This window comes from Molossus molossus, unplaced genomic scaffold (assembly GCF_014108415.1).
Source record: "Molossus molossus isolate mMolMol1 unplaced genomic scaffold, mMolMol1.p scaffold_m16_p_5, whole genome shotgun sequence".
Lineage (NCBI taxonomy): Eukaryota > Metazoa > Chordata > Mammalia > Chiroptera > Molossidae > Molossus > Molossus molossus.
The window spans coordinates 95,259,164-95,273,222 of NW_023425388.1; the positions used below are offsets into that span (position 1 = coordinate 95,259,164).

Sequence of the window (14,059 nt, forward strand, 5' to 3'; positions counted from 1 at the left end):
AACACCTAGACTTAATGCTATCCTTTCACAAATTATTTTAATTAGAATTTCCAGTATGCCTTTAACCTTAATTTTAAAAAGATCAAAGAATATATTGATAGAAATAGCAATTGCCATCAAGAAAACATAGAATTGATTTACCTAGAAAACATGAATGTCATGTGTATATAGATGTAGAGCTGAATAAGAGTGGACATTTGGAGTATCATAAAAAAATCATGTCTATGAATGTGTTATTTCAAATGTCATCATTTTCTTTAAGATGTGTTGAATCTGATCTTCAATGCAGTATCAAATTTGCTAACATGTATCACAGGGCTTCTTTTGCTAAGAAAAATAAACGAATTAAGGAAAATGTTTAATAAACCAGTTCAAAATCTTGCTTTGTATTTACAGATAAAGTTTAATGGAATATTTTATGGTCTAACACAAATATCAGACCCAATGACACTAATTCTTGTACAGCCTTTGGCTTACCCTGTATAACAAAATCTGTTATTTAAAGTAGACTATAAAATACCTTATGGTAAGTGAACTTCCAAAGACACAAAGAAAATCCTCCATAAATTTAAAAAGTGTATCTCAAATTCTTATTGGCATAAGCTTAGAATGGATATATTATGATTGCATTATCTTAGGTAGTTGAAATATGTAATACTAGAATGTGAAAATTAAAAAAAAATAGGTTTAGGTATTTTTGCTTTCGTTCATTGACAACATTAGTAAACAGACATAAGTGAATGTAAAATTACAGTTTTGAAATTTTGGCAATCTCAAGCAGATTTCCCTAAGTCAGCAACATTTTTTAACCCTTAGTCAGCATATTACAAGGTTCATATGTTCCAAGGAGTAACGACTAACTGTTTTATAAATAAGATAACATTTATTTTATTACTGCATAACTTCCATTTAGCAACTCACAAGAAAAATGGGCATCGTTGAAGACGTCTAAAATAAATGAATGATGTATGCAGTTCAAAGTAGATAAGTAAAATAATGTGTTTGGCATAAAGGAATATGCTTTGTAAATCTTTAATAAACTGTCAGTGGGAAAAAAAGAAAGTTCCATCTTTCAATGTCTGTTTTCAAGCATAAGAAAATGAACTAAATGAATAGACAATTCAATAGTGTCCAACAGATAACTAAAATTCAAATTTTATTTTTCCATATGTATTGGACAATTTTTTTCTGACAAGGCTTTACTGAAAGATAAATTGCAAATGGGAACCCTGCAAGAATGTTTATGAGTTGTACATGACATATTTTAAGGGCCACTAAGTACACATTGAATACTTTGTAAGTATATAGGCATATCAACATGCAAGTGTCATGTACCTGATATTACAATATGCATTTTGTTCTTTGAAAATGTTAATAACAGTAGATTCAATAACTGTGCAATATGCTTGATTTTGATGGATTTTCTTTACAGCATATGATTTTTTATGCTGTCATAAATATACCCTTCCAAAAGTTATGAATTTCATATCATATAAATAGACATTTTAGTTTTGACGCTACATTACTGTGAACACCTGCATTTTTTGAGTATAATTTTCAGAGATAGGTCTTTAAATTCTTTTTAACATGGCAGACTTGTTCCAATGTTGGTTGTATTGAAATATTTGTGATAAAAATGGAGCTTTCTTGAGGGAATATTTTTTGGTTGAATAAAAAGCAAAACAAGCAATTCACAAATATTGATGTGAACTGAATATGAAGAAAATGGGTTAGTAATTCAAACTCATACATCCTTGGGTTACTACTTAACTATATCATTGAATCTACAATAGGTACAACAGGTACAATTGAATAAATTTGTAAGAAGATTAAATTTTTATACATTTATAAGGAGGAAGAGTACTAGTTTTGAAAAATGTCTAAATTATTTTTCTATTTGTGAGAATCCTTCAATACATTAGCAACACAGAGAAAAGCAAAAAAGATAAAGAGATAATTCCGTTAACATTTCATAATTTTTTCTAACCAACTGGTAAACACTGTTTTCATTCATCAAATATTTTATTGCATATAACTTTCACTATCAGCAAATATAAAGAGAAAAGTGGCTACTAGTATCATGTACAAAGAAAAGCATCTGAAGAAAGAAAACATCTGAGGTTTGACAGTACTGTGTGTAAGAGAAGTGTACTGTGACATTTCATACCGCACTTGAAAGTCCGTGTAGGAATCATTGCTGTTCTGACCCTGGATATAGGAAAAGTGCTTAAGTGCTGAGCCCTGGTAGGTTTTTCTTTTGCCCCTGCAATCTTCAAATATCTTTTAACTTTTCTTCTTTTGAAATATACAGCATATTTTAGAGGGGGAAAATAGTGGGGTTGGTTTTTTTGTTTTTTATTTTTTTTTAACATCATTTTACATTCGGGCCCATTCTCTCCAAAATAACCATACATTTCTTGTAACTAGCATATGCATATATATATGTATATATACATATGTGTGTGTATATATATACACACACATATATGGAAGAAATTCTAAAGATTACGTTAAATATTATTTATAACATAACCACATAACATCGAAACATCTTTAACTTGAAGCATATATTATAGATTCAATGTCATAATTTGAGGGGTTTTTTTCTTGTATTTCTTTTTCTAGAGCAAGATCTGCTTTTAAAATGTCATTTTATTTTAGAATAATTAAATTACATAATTTGAAAAATTCATATGTGTATGCAGACAAAATAAAGTGGACATCTCTGGCAATACTTTGCATTTATTATTTAGAGATTCTTCATTAATGAGGAGGCTATCTTAAATGCTTAAATTTTTGTCTTACATGGATGACACTGCTTGGGAAAATAAATTTATATTTATAATTTTTATTTAAAAGCACATTAATTCATAAAAAATGTATTTTAAATATTAAATAAATTGGACTGCAAAGTGTTGCCATTTAAATTATTTTTTAAAAATCAACACAATGATATTACATTGAAATATTAAATAGGCATGAGAAAAGCTGTTCTTATAAAGTTATAATATTTTGCCTGCAGGAAAAGTTAATGATAAGAAAGTAAAAACAAATGCAGATCCATACACTGTTGAATACACTAAAACACGTTGGCTTTTGAGAATCCCCAGGGCGTGGGGAGCAAACTGTGATGACAGTCCCCCAAGAGTGCTTCCTGGGATTCCTTGTAAATAATCATGTCTTCTATTTATACTGAAGAATCATAGCCCATGTTAAAAGTGAGAGGTAGAAGAATTATTGAAAATATGAATGGCAGAGAACTTACCAGCTATATCCAATAACTATTGCATTCATTATTAATAATGCTCATGAGTTTAAAACCCATTCTTATATGTTGTCCCCTCTAGCTCTGTTTATAAACTTACTACTTTCAATCCACTGCCTTTGGAAGGGTATAAGTGCAAAGGGCATGTTTGGGGTAGAATAGGGAGAGAAAGGAGAAAAAATGAATAAAAAAATTAAAGATACCAAAAAAAAAACTTTTTCCACTAAGATGTAGTGACTTTACCTATTAAAAGTAACCTGGGTATTTGATTGAATAAATGTGTACTTATAATAAGAGTTCCACAATTCATTAAAACATACACAGATTTCAAAGAAACTTTAAGATTCTAAACTGAATTAGATATAAATCAAAGTTTCTTTCTCTCCAGTAAGGCTAAAAACTAGGCCAAATAATTTTATTGTGTCATGTTATTGATTAAGAATGAAAAACTTAACATTTTGCTTAGTCAATTGTATTTTTAATTAATGATTTAGTATGTGGGAGTTGGAGATTAGCAACCTCTTAGATCTTGTTGAAGAATTCTTTAAAATCCCTTTGCATAAGTATCCAGCAATAGAACTGCAGATATTACACTGAGTATATTTCAATAATGCCAGTGTATATTTCAAAAGAAATTCTATTATCTACACTAAGATTTCCTCTTTCCCAGTATTCAAAATGCATATTATAATTACATGGGTTTTGAACATCCATACACAGCAAGTACAAGACACTTACATGTACGAACACTGTAGTTACCTATATTTTGCATAGTTTTTAGTGTGTACTTTGTGCCACTTAATAAAAAGCATTACTCAGTAATTGTCATTCGGTGTTTCATTTATTTCAGCTGTCATTGCCAGTTGTTTATTGTTTGTTTGCTTTGTTTTGTATATTTATCACAGATTACATTTGCAAAGGGGGATCATGTTGGGCATTTATAGAGGGCTCTGAATAAATAGTAATGTGATCAGGAAGTTACCGTAAGATATAAGATTTTGCATTTTCCCCACAATTAAAAACCTAGTGTGAAATTTTATACTTATCATTCATTAAGTTGTCCTTTAAGTCCAAAGAAAAAGGAAAAGTATTTTAAATGCTCCCCTTGGTAACACTTTGCAGTAAGTGGCACTATGTTACACCATGACTGCTATATTACATGGAAGAACCATCACTGTCACAGCTGCTGTACATGTGCCTATGTGCAATCTTGATGCTATTGTAGTCATGAGTAAATAATTACAAATGAACTTGTCCTTTCAATTGAGATATTTATATATTTTTACAAAAGAATAAAAATAAATGAGGTGTGTGTTTGTTGTTGTATTTTTGTCATAGTTAGGAAAGTTAGTTTTCTTTCTTTGTTTTTTTATTTTAATTGTGGGGTTTCCGTGCAAGATTAAGCATCTTGAATAAATATGAGATCATCCAGTTTCTAGATTAAACACCAATATCAGGTTCCTTAAACTGCTTCTTGAGTTCTCTGATAAAAGAAAACAAGTTGAAATCAATCTCTCTCTCTCTGTCTCTGTCTCTCTGTCTCTGTCTCTCTCTCTCTCTCTCACACACACACACACACACACACACGCGCACACACTCCTCAATACTCTTCTCATGCTCTCGTCTTTGCTCTTGCACTCACACACTTTCCTTTTTCTTCCTAATTTTGATAAATTGTTCTATCTAGGACACTCAAAAGCAGAAAAAAGGGGGAAAATGCTGCTTACACCTATTTTTGATGAAGGACAAACAATTTTCACTGTAAACAGTATACTGGCAGAGAATAGCTACTTTGGGTAGAAAATAACATTCCATATTCTACTGGGGATGTATGTGTGTGTGTGGGGGGGGTGTATGTGTGCGTGCACTCCCGCTGAGTTCTGCAGATACTGTGCTCACTAAGCAGAGATAGAATTTGGATCTCTGTGCATACAAGTGCGCATGTTTCAGAATAGCAGTTGACATGGTTCCATTTAATGATGATGTTTCATTTTATTCTGAAATTTAGAGGAATAAGCAGATTTTTGTTTGGTGGAAATCAATTTTTTTTTTTAATGGGAAAATTTATAATTCCATTGCTATTTTTTTTCAGTAACTAAAAATGATACCTACTTCAAATCTATTTTTTTTTTCAAATCTATCTATTTTAACTGACAAAATATTTGCTTAGAGCCCACAGATCATAATATACCAGTTAGTTTCTTCTGAAGAGTTCTAATGAGTTTTTATATTACTCCAAGGGGTTAAAGAATCAAAAATCTTGAAATGCAATCCATTTTGGATTTCTAATTTTACAATGTTATAAATAATGATTGAGTTATTTAGGAAACAATTTAGCAATTGGAGAAAAGTAGAATATAGACGAAATGAAGAGAGATGATATAAATACAACATCGATGAAGAGTAGCAATTTTGTAAGTGCATCCTGAAATTAGGCTTTAAATAGTAATTGATGACGCAGTTTATACAATTTACTTCTGTAATAAGAACCTTTTCATTTGTACTAACAGGATGAATTTTTCTTTGTGGAGTCTTTCTAAAGATTATGAATTGAAAGTTATGAACATTTTTTAAACCTATTCTAGTTTCAATGTGTCTAGTAGCACCTACCTGATTCTCTCAAACTACCATACTATATTAACATATTATTGCATTTTTTCACAGATGGTATGAATTGAACTGTAAAAACAAGCATGCAATCACATCAATGCAGACTTATTTCCTTAAAATGTCATACTGTATATGATTTATTATGTTAACACTCAACCACATCATATTATTTATGTTCTGTATATTCTGAAAAAGTGCTGCTTGACTGACATATCTTTTTTCTTTGTAAGAAATCAACAAGATAAATGCTTCAATAATAAAAAAAAATTAAATTCTAACGCCTTTAAAAGATTTAAACTTTTCTGATAAATAATCTAAGATACAGCACCCTTGTCTTCCAATTGATATTAACACCATCATGCTTTGACATCACAAGTGTACTACCATACTGCTGTATTCGTTTTCTTCTTAGAGGTGCAATGCTTGTGAATGGGAAAATAATTTTTATCTAGCTGGATTTTTATTCTTTAGCATATAATAAATTGAATGAGAACCTATCTAACAATATTGTATATTACTAGAAGAAATAATATGACTTTAGATTGACTCTGTCATATTTAAGAATACAGTATTTCTTAATGGTTAAATACACCAAAATTTCAGAAATAGTCCAGAGAAAGAGACTTTCACCTTGGAGGTAAAAGCATGGCAGAAATTCTCTATCACTCACTGTTTCATAAGTTTGTACCTCACAAAATGCATAGACAGGAATTTAATATAAAGAATTAGTTCATTTATACAGAAAACATATCTTAAACACTTCTTTTTGGCAAACCAACAAAGGTAAGCAGCTCTGGAACTGCCAAATTAAAATTTGAATTTTTTAGTAAACTAAGACTTTATTTTTAGGTTATTATACTAATGTGGTTGTAATTTAAAACCTGAGGCTGTGCACTGGTTGTTAGCTTAAAATATCTTTCCTTGTAACATTGTGCTTCCATTGTATAACAAATAAAATTAACAAGAACTAGAAAAAGTTGTTGTTGAACAGTGCTAGGACATACAGACAAAATACTAATACATGTTATCTACTTATAATATTGGTTTAAGTAATATCTAAAGGGATATAATGGACATTAGAAAATGCTTACTTATGATTGAATTACCTACAGCCAAAAAAGTTAAATATGTATCAAATAATGTTTAATTGGTTTTATTATGTGCACTATATACAGATACTAAAATGTTTCAAAATTGTGCCCTATGGATACTTCAATTTTGTTTAGGAAGGTAAGTCCTTGTGGAGCAAATAAATTATAGAATCAAATTAGAGAAATGAATGAAATCTTTGTGATTCCCAAAGCAATTAAATGTTTGTAAAAATTTATTGGTAAATGAAGCTAAAATAACCTAATGGTGGGAGCTGTATAATTATATAAGATACCATGACATGATTACAATTCATACACATGGCTCCTGTATCAAATACTATATTTTAAAATAGCAAATTGATACAGCTTTACCAGTCTATCACAAACAGTCCAGAATCTATACTACAGTGTTTTCAGTTTGTGTTTTCGAGGGCATATGTTTCCAAACATGTCTTTGAAGAGAGACATGTAGAAAATATTGTCTGTAAACCTCAAATGTCTCGTTAAACTCAAGCACATTAACTCTTTACCTAATCCTGTTTCTTATGAAGCTGTCCAATGGCAAACTAAGTCCACAATTTAAAGGGGATGAAAAATGACAGGGTGGGGGGGACCTCTGCATACATTTTTTGAATGTATAAAAGCAATACCATGATCCAAGGAGATGATTTACATTGTTAAGGCTGTATATTCAAGCACTGTATGTTAAAAGAGCAATGGTGTGGGATTTAGGTAGTGAGAAATGTCCTGCATTATAGATGGTACAGTAATTAAAGAATGATGCTTTTGACAGCTGATTGCTGGTATACACTGGCTACTGATGGCAGTACGGCATGGGAGTGAATAAAGGTAGCAGAAGATGGTAGAAATGAATTCTGAAAGATGATAGCCAGTTTTCTCCAGCAGCCAGCCTGGTCAGTAAAACTCAGAATCTTGGCCTGCATTTCAAATGAAATACTCTTTTTTCTCTTCAGCATTGACTTGGCTGCCTTCAGCGTTGATAATGGCTGTGTCAGCATCTGGTGCATCTTCTGCCCCTTTAGCTTCATTTGTTAAGTACGTTCCTGTGGGTATTGGAAGAAAATGTTAGTTCTGTAAGACTGGTAAATAGCCAGCATTAAAGCTGCATTCATTTAGGAAGGAATTAAGGCCAGATTTCTTATATGTTGGAACATATTCTGAGGCCTAATAACCACACAGTTCACCCTTCTTAAGATGCACACTTTCTTTCAGCTTTTAGATAAAGATTTTACTGAAGCTGTGGCCAGGTTAACTAGTGGTAACAGCCAAACTGGACTAGGTAATGAGTACTTTGATTTCTTTAATGATGGATACAGACCATGTGATCCATGCAGCTGTAGTAATCAGGGTCCTTTCTTAAGATGTTGATAATAATCACATCAAATGTGTCATTCCTTTTGGTAACTCCATTTAAAAGTAAATTATATCAATATTTTGCTATCTAGCCCATTGTAAAACAAGACATTTTCCTCACTTATATGGCCACATGTGTGTCCATAAACCTACAAGCAAAACCATTGACCAAATGCTTTCTGTTCTAGTTCAATATCAGTTCTAGAGATAAATTACAAACTTGCTTCAATTTCTTTTTTCTCAATTAGTGCCTTACTCTTTGATCATTGCCTAGTGGCCAAACATTATTTTACTAAGCCAACTTAAGTTTAAAGTTGAATAAAATAAGCAAGAATTTCCTGAAATAATTTATTATTTAGTTCTCTCTCTCTCTCTCTCTCTCTCTCTCTCTCTCTCTCACACACACACACACACACACACACACTCATATAGTATTTCATGGTAAAGCTAGTCTTTAGAATTTATTTTTGTCAGAGGTAAAAATACTTTATTCAATACAAAGTACCTTTATGTCTTGCCAGATATCGACCAAGCAGAAATATAGAACACAGTGTGACAAATACAACCACAGCCACTATTCCTCCTATAAGAGCATGATCAGGACCAGTCTGGCCAGCCAGGGCATTGGGATCTAGAAAAGAGAAGAAAATATTGCTTAAATTAGTTTTATTTAGTCATAGAGTACATATCTACATTGGAATGAGTTATTTGCAACTAACAAATTTCCATTAAAATAAAGTTTTGTTAATTATGCCAATCATCTAGTCAACAAATATTTATAGTATATCTACAGCATTTATTGTGTACCTATAACATATACAATACCTAGGGATATAACATTTGCCATATCAATCACTGTTGCTATTGAGTTTACATTTTAAAGAGAGACTGGATAAACAAATACACATATATGATTTTTCATAGTTCGATGCCTTTTGTTCCTCCTCTTCATCTGAAAATATCTGTGTGTGTATATTTTAGTGAGATGAACACAACTACCATTTTTATTTTATTATTATTTTTTTAAATACATTTTTATTGATTTTTAGAGATAGGGAAATGTAGAGGGAGAGATATATGTAAACATCAATGAGCAAGAAACACTGATTAACTGCCTCTTGCACACCCTCCACCGGGGCTCAAACCAGGAACCCAGGCATGTTCGCTGATTAGGAATCGAACCGGCAGCCTCTTAGTGCATGGGATGACAATTGACCACTGAGCCACACCAGCCGGCAACTCTACAATTTTTAAGATGAAATTATGTCATAAGAAAGGAAGGGGCTGGAAATGATAACTCGTGATTTATTATTATATAAATGTTATTTAAAGCTATAAAAGTTGATAAACTCCCTACAATAGTGAATCTAGATAGAAGAAAAGATCTGAAAACTGAGCCCTGAAAAACTCCCACATTTAAAATCCTGGAAGAGGAAGTACTTCTCGCAGAGCGGACTGAGACGGAGAGAGCCCTGGCCTGTTTGGCTCACCGGTTGGAGTGCGGGACTGCGGATTGCGGCCCAGAGAGACACGGTTGGGTTCCCGCTAACGGTCCTGCCTTGGTTGCAGTTTGTCCCCTGCCCTGGTTGGGTTGTGCGTGCCGGGCGAGGGGCGGGCAGCCAATGGATGTGTCCCTTTCACTCGATGTTTTTCTCTCTCTCTCTCTTTCTCTCTCGCTCCCACTCTATCAGAACAAAAAATGAAAAATGTTCTTCTAGTGAGGATAAAAAAAAAGATCCTGGAAAAAAAAGATCCTGGAGAGTGCACTCTAGTTGATCAAAGGGGAGAATGTATTGCAAGGAGAGGAGGGTGATACAAATTGTGTTAAGTATTGATAGGAGAAAAATTGGGTGGAAATGTACAGATTAATAATATACTTTTACATTCTGCCTTTAGTAAGATATTGCAGGGAAGAGATGAGCCCAGAAAACTAGAGTCAGTTTTCAAGCAGAAATGAAGATCAAAAGAAAGCCCAGACACTGGGGTACTGAAAAGTTTGAGAAATCAACTATGTATAGACGACTCATAATAAGGAAAAAACCTGAGTGAAGTTTTGAGCAACATAATCCACCAAGGCTCAGCCTATGGCAAAGATCGGATTGAAGGCACCGCCCACCATTCAAAGCCCATTGTTCAGATTGCATCCTAGCAGCTGCTTATAGTTTAAAAGGGAGATTTAGAGGAGGGAAAAAGTAAAGAAATAAATAAAGTTGGGCAATTGTACCTTCAAAGGATCTTGGAGTATGGTGATAGGCACACAAATATGGCACACAGATTAGGAGTCTACTATGTTTTTAATAGAACTATTGTGCCCAAGACATATGTCTAGATAGAAAGAATGAAAAAAGTTTGACTGTTTGAAACTTCAACCTCTGGACCCCAAACGTAAAGAAAGCAAGAAATGGGCTATAAAAGCTATGTAGTTCCTATGCAGGGCATATTCTCAAACGTTCACTTCTGATGTGGTCATGGAGGATGACTAACAGATTGAATTTCCCATAGGATAGAATTAGGGGGGGGGGGTAAAAAAGAATTTACAGAATAGAATCCAGTTTCTTCAAGGAACTAAAACTTGCCAAGGTGTGTTTCCATAATTGCTATGAATTGGTGACTACTCAGTGTTTGCCATTATTTCTGTATTTCTAAATGGGACAGTTTATGTTAAGAAAGCATATCCTGGCTCAGTTCTATCACTGTGTTTTTTATATCGATGGAGAGGAGCATTAGTCTTTTGGTTCATTTGTTCCTTAACTAATGCAGCCAGATATGATGAAGAGCATTGTGCATATTGCTGATTTGGTCTTTGAGTTGAAAAAATTGGCTTGGCAGGTCTTTAGCTTATCTCTTTGGATGGGGTATGGCAGTGGTTTGTATGAGGGAAACGACATGAACAAATATTTGGTGATCAGAAGGATATACTGGGTCAGAGATTTCTAGCTGACGCCAAACTTGTTTCCTATTCAGTGCACAGAGCTAAACATTTCCAACCTCACTTGCTGTTGAATGCAACCATGTGATTTGTATTACCAGCCACTAAAAACTCCCACATGTAACCCTGCTGAGCAATCTCAGGAGATACAAGTTGAAAATGGGAGAGCAACAAGAGTAAGTAAGGTTATGGGTCAATAAATCTTCACCTGAAAGAAAATTGCCCAAGTAAAAATACATGCATTAAAATGCTAAAGGGGAGACAAACAAACAAACAAACAAAAAAACAAAACCAAAGTTATTTCCAAAACAATAAGCATTAACCAGTTAATCTGTTATAGGAACTATTGCTAATTTAGCTTTTCTATTATATGTTTCTTGAATTTTCCTTAGTTTCTGGCATTGGCTGTACATCGCAAACAAAACAAAATGAAGAGAAAAGCAAAATATAAACCTGCCATGCCTCTAAGTTCTCTGTCTATTCCTTGCTTAGATGCTTCAGAATCAATTTCAAATTCCACCTCTTGCTCAGGTCCCCAAACACAGATAGTCATAACTCACATCCATTTTATTTGCTGAATATATCTCAGAATTGAGCATTCTTTTGGGGAACTGCGAAATCAAATTAGTTCATTTGTTTTTGGCTCATGAGTTTTTTTCTACTCTACTTTTGATGAAGAATTGTTCTTCTTTCTATTTGTTTCCTTGAAAAATTCAATTATGCACTGGTAGGAAACCCATATTTTATGTTGTGCATTCCCCCATCCTATCTTTGTAATCATCTTACTAATTGGCATTTGTTTCAGTTACATTTCCCATTTTTACCTTCTGTTTAGTTGATTTCCTTTTCTGTCATTTCTGACTTCTTCCAAAAGAATTTTATCAATTGTGACTTTGGTTTAATTACACTCTCCATTTAACACACTCTCTATTTAGTAGATATTTTAAATCGTTTTATAATATTGACAATAAAAAGTGGTAGTTTTTTATTATTTTCTTCATTTAAGCATAATAATTCTTTCTAAACATCTGGGGAAATGTATTTCCTTGGTGTGCATACATTATTTCTCTTATTGAAATCATTTTTTTTCATTGGGTGCAAATTAAAATTTTAAAAAATTTGTTTATAAATCCTTGTACTTTTTTTTCTTATATTCATTCTTATTGTTGAGATGTTTTGAAGAAGGATTCTCTGTTTTGATGCTGGTGTTCATTCCTCACAGTTGTAATATTGTTGATCAATCCACCTGTAGAAACTATCTTTGTTACTGAAATATAGGTCACATGACATCTGTACATATTGAGTGGACTGGAGAAAAAGCCTTTGCATGTAAATCATTCTTGGTGAGAGAGTTCATTGATTCATTTCATATACTTTCATGAATAATCTTCACTTGCACAATAGAGTCTCAGATCATTTATGTCACCCCCTCCTCTTTTGTACATTAAAATAATTTGATCTGTTAGAATTGGTTTTAGATCAATTCATTTGATGTTGAATAGATATATTTATAGATACATTATGGATTTTATAGCTATACAATGCTTTCAGAGAAAGTAATCTATTAACATTTATAGATATATCATGAAATATCATGACTTTCATAAAAAGTAATCTATTAACACACATTTATTTGACCTTATTCACAATGTTCTACATATACTCTTAAAATATGTGAAAACATTATAGACTTTATTCTTTATTTTATCAACAAAATAAGTCTAGATTTCATCCCAGGATTTTTAAGATTTCAAAAATAATATAAATATAGAGAATGCTACTTTACATGTTTACTTATAAATGTATTTCTTAAAAAAAAAAAAAAAAAAAACTGACCTTTTTGGTTATGCTTTTTTACACCCCCCCACCCCTGGAACTGCTAAAACTAAGTCTATCCTTAATTTCTATTCTTAACAACTAAAAAAAGTGATTGAGATTGAGGATCAGATAAGTATCATCTGAACAAAGTAGAAATAATACATTTAAATATCGAAGTCCCAGTGGGAATCTCTCAGATGGCTGAGTCTGTGTTTCTTATCCTGATGGATATATCCTGTATCGTTAAAGACCATTATGCATTTTCAAGTGTTAGCCCATGACTTGCTGGAGAAGCCTGTTAACACTGGAGTGAGTCAATTCCAATAGATTTGACAACATGTTAGCAGTCTCTTTTAATTTATAATGCACGAAACACAAAAAATATTGCAGAATTAAACCTTTCTGAGCTTAACATCCTTTTGTTGGAGTTACTGAACTCTTATTAAAAAAGAAAATTAAGTCAAATAATAATATTTAGGGTCAGTGATTTCTGATATTTAGATGAGTAGAAAGCAATCTTAAATAATAGTTTTATTTAAATTTTTAATATGGAGAAATCCTACATTATATTATTTTATTTCTGAAGTCATTGCAGAGATTTCTATTATCAAGTCTATCATGTTTTCCCCCCTTAAGATAAGAAATACCAACTGCAAAGAAAGAATATCTGACTAAGATTATAGCATGCAGAGATTGTAAATGCTATGTAGTTCTTAGTTCAAGTGTTAGAATTATTTTATAATAAATATTTTTATTAGGTGCCTATATGCTTTCCAGTTTGAATAAAATGGTAGGTGAAAATAATTTTCAATCATTTTATGTAAATATTTTAAAATTAGTTTCCAAAACCATTTCAAAAGAAATAATTGTCACTATATATAAAAATATATACGTTTTCACAGCAAAATTTAGATTAAAAATTACAATTAAACAGATAAAACTCTAAGGGTATATACTATGATAAGCATATTA

General features: G+C 32.1%; 1 protein-coding gene across 1 annotated transcript in view; it reads right to left on the reverse strand.

Annotated features, from left to right (window-relative positions):
• Positions 1-6,396: 6,396 nt before the first annotated feature.
• Positions 6,397-14,059, reverse strand: part of CADM2 (cell adhesion molecule 2) — a gene marked incomplete at its 5' end in the record, with an annotated part of 301,193 nt that continues 293,530 nt past the window's right edge. Inside the window, 2 exons of the mRNA XM_036242525.1 lie at positions 6,397-8,030; positions 8,846-8,971. Of these exons, the coding sequence (XP_036098418.1) occupies positions 7,912-8,030; positions 8,846-8,971 (245 nt within the window). The remainder of the gene's footprint in view (positions 8,031-8,845; positions 8,972-14,059) is intronic.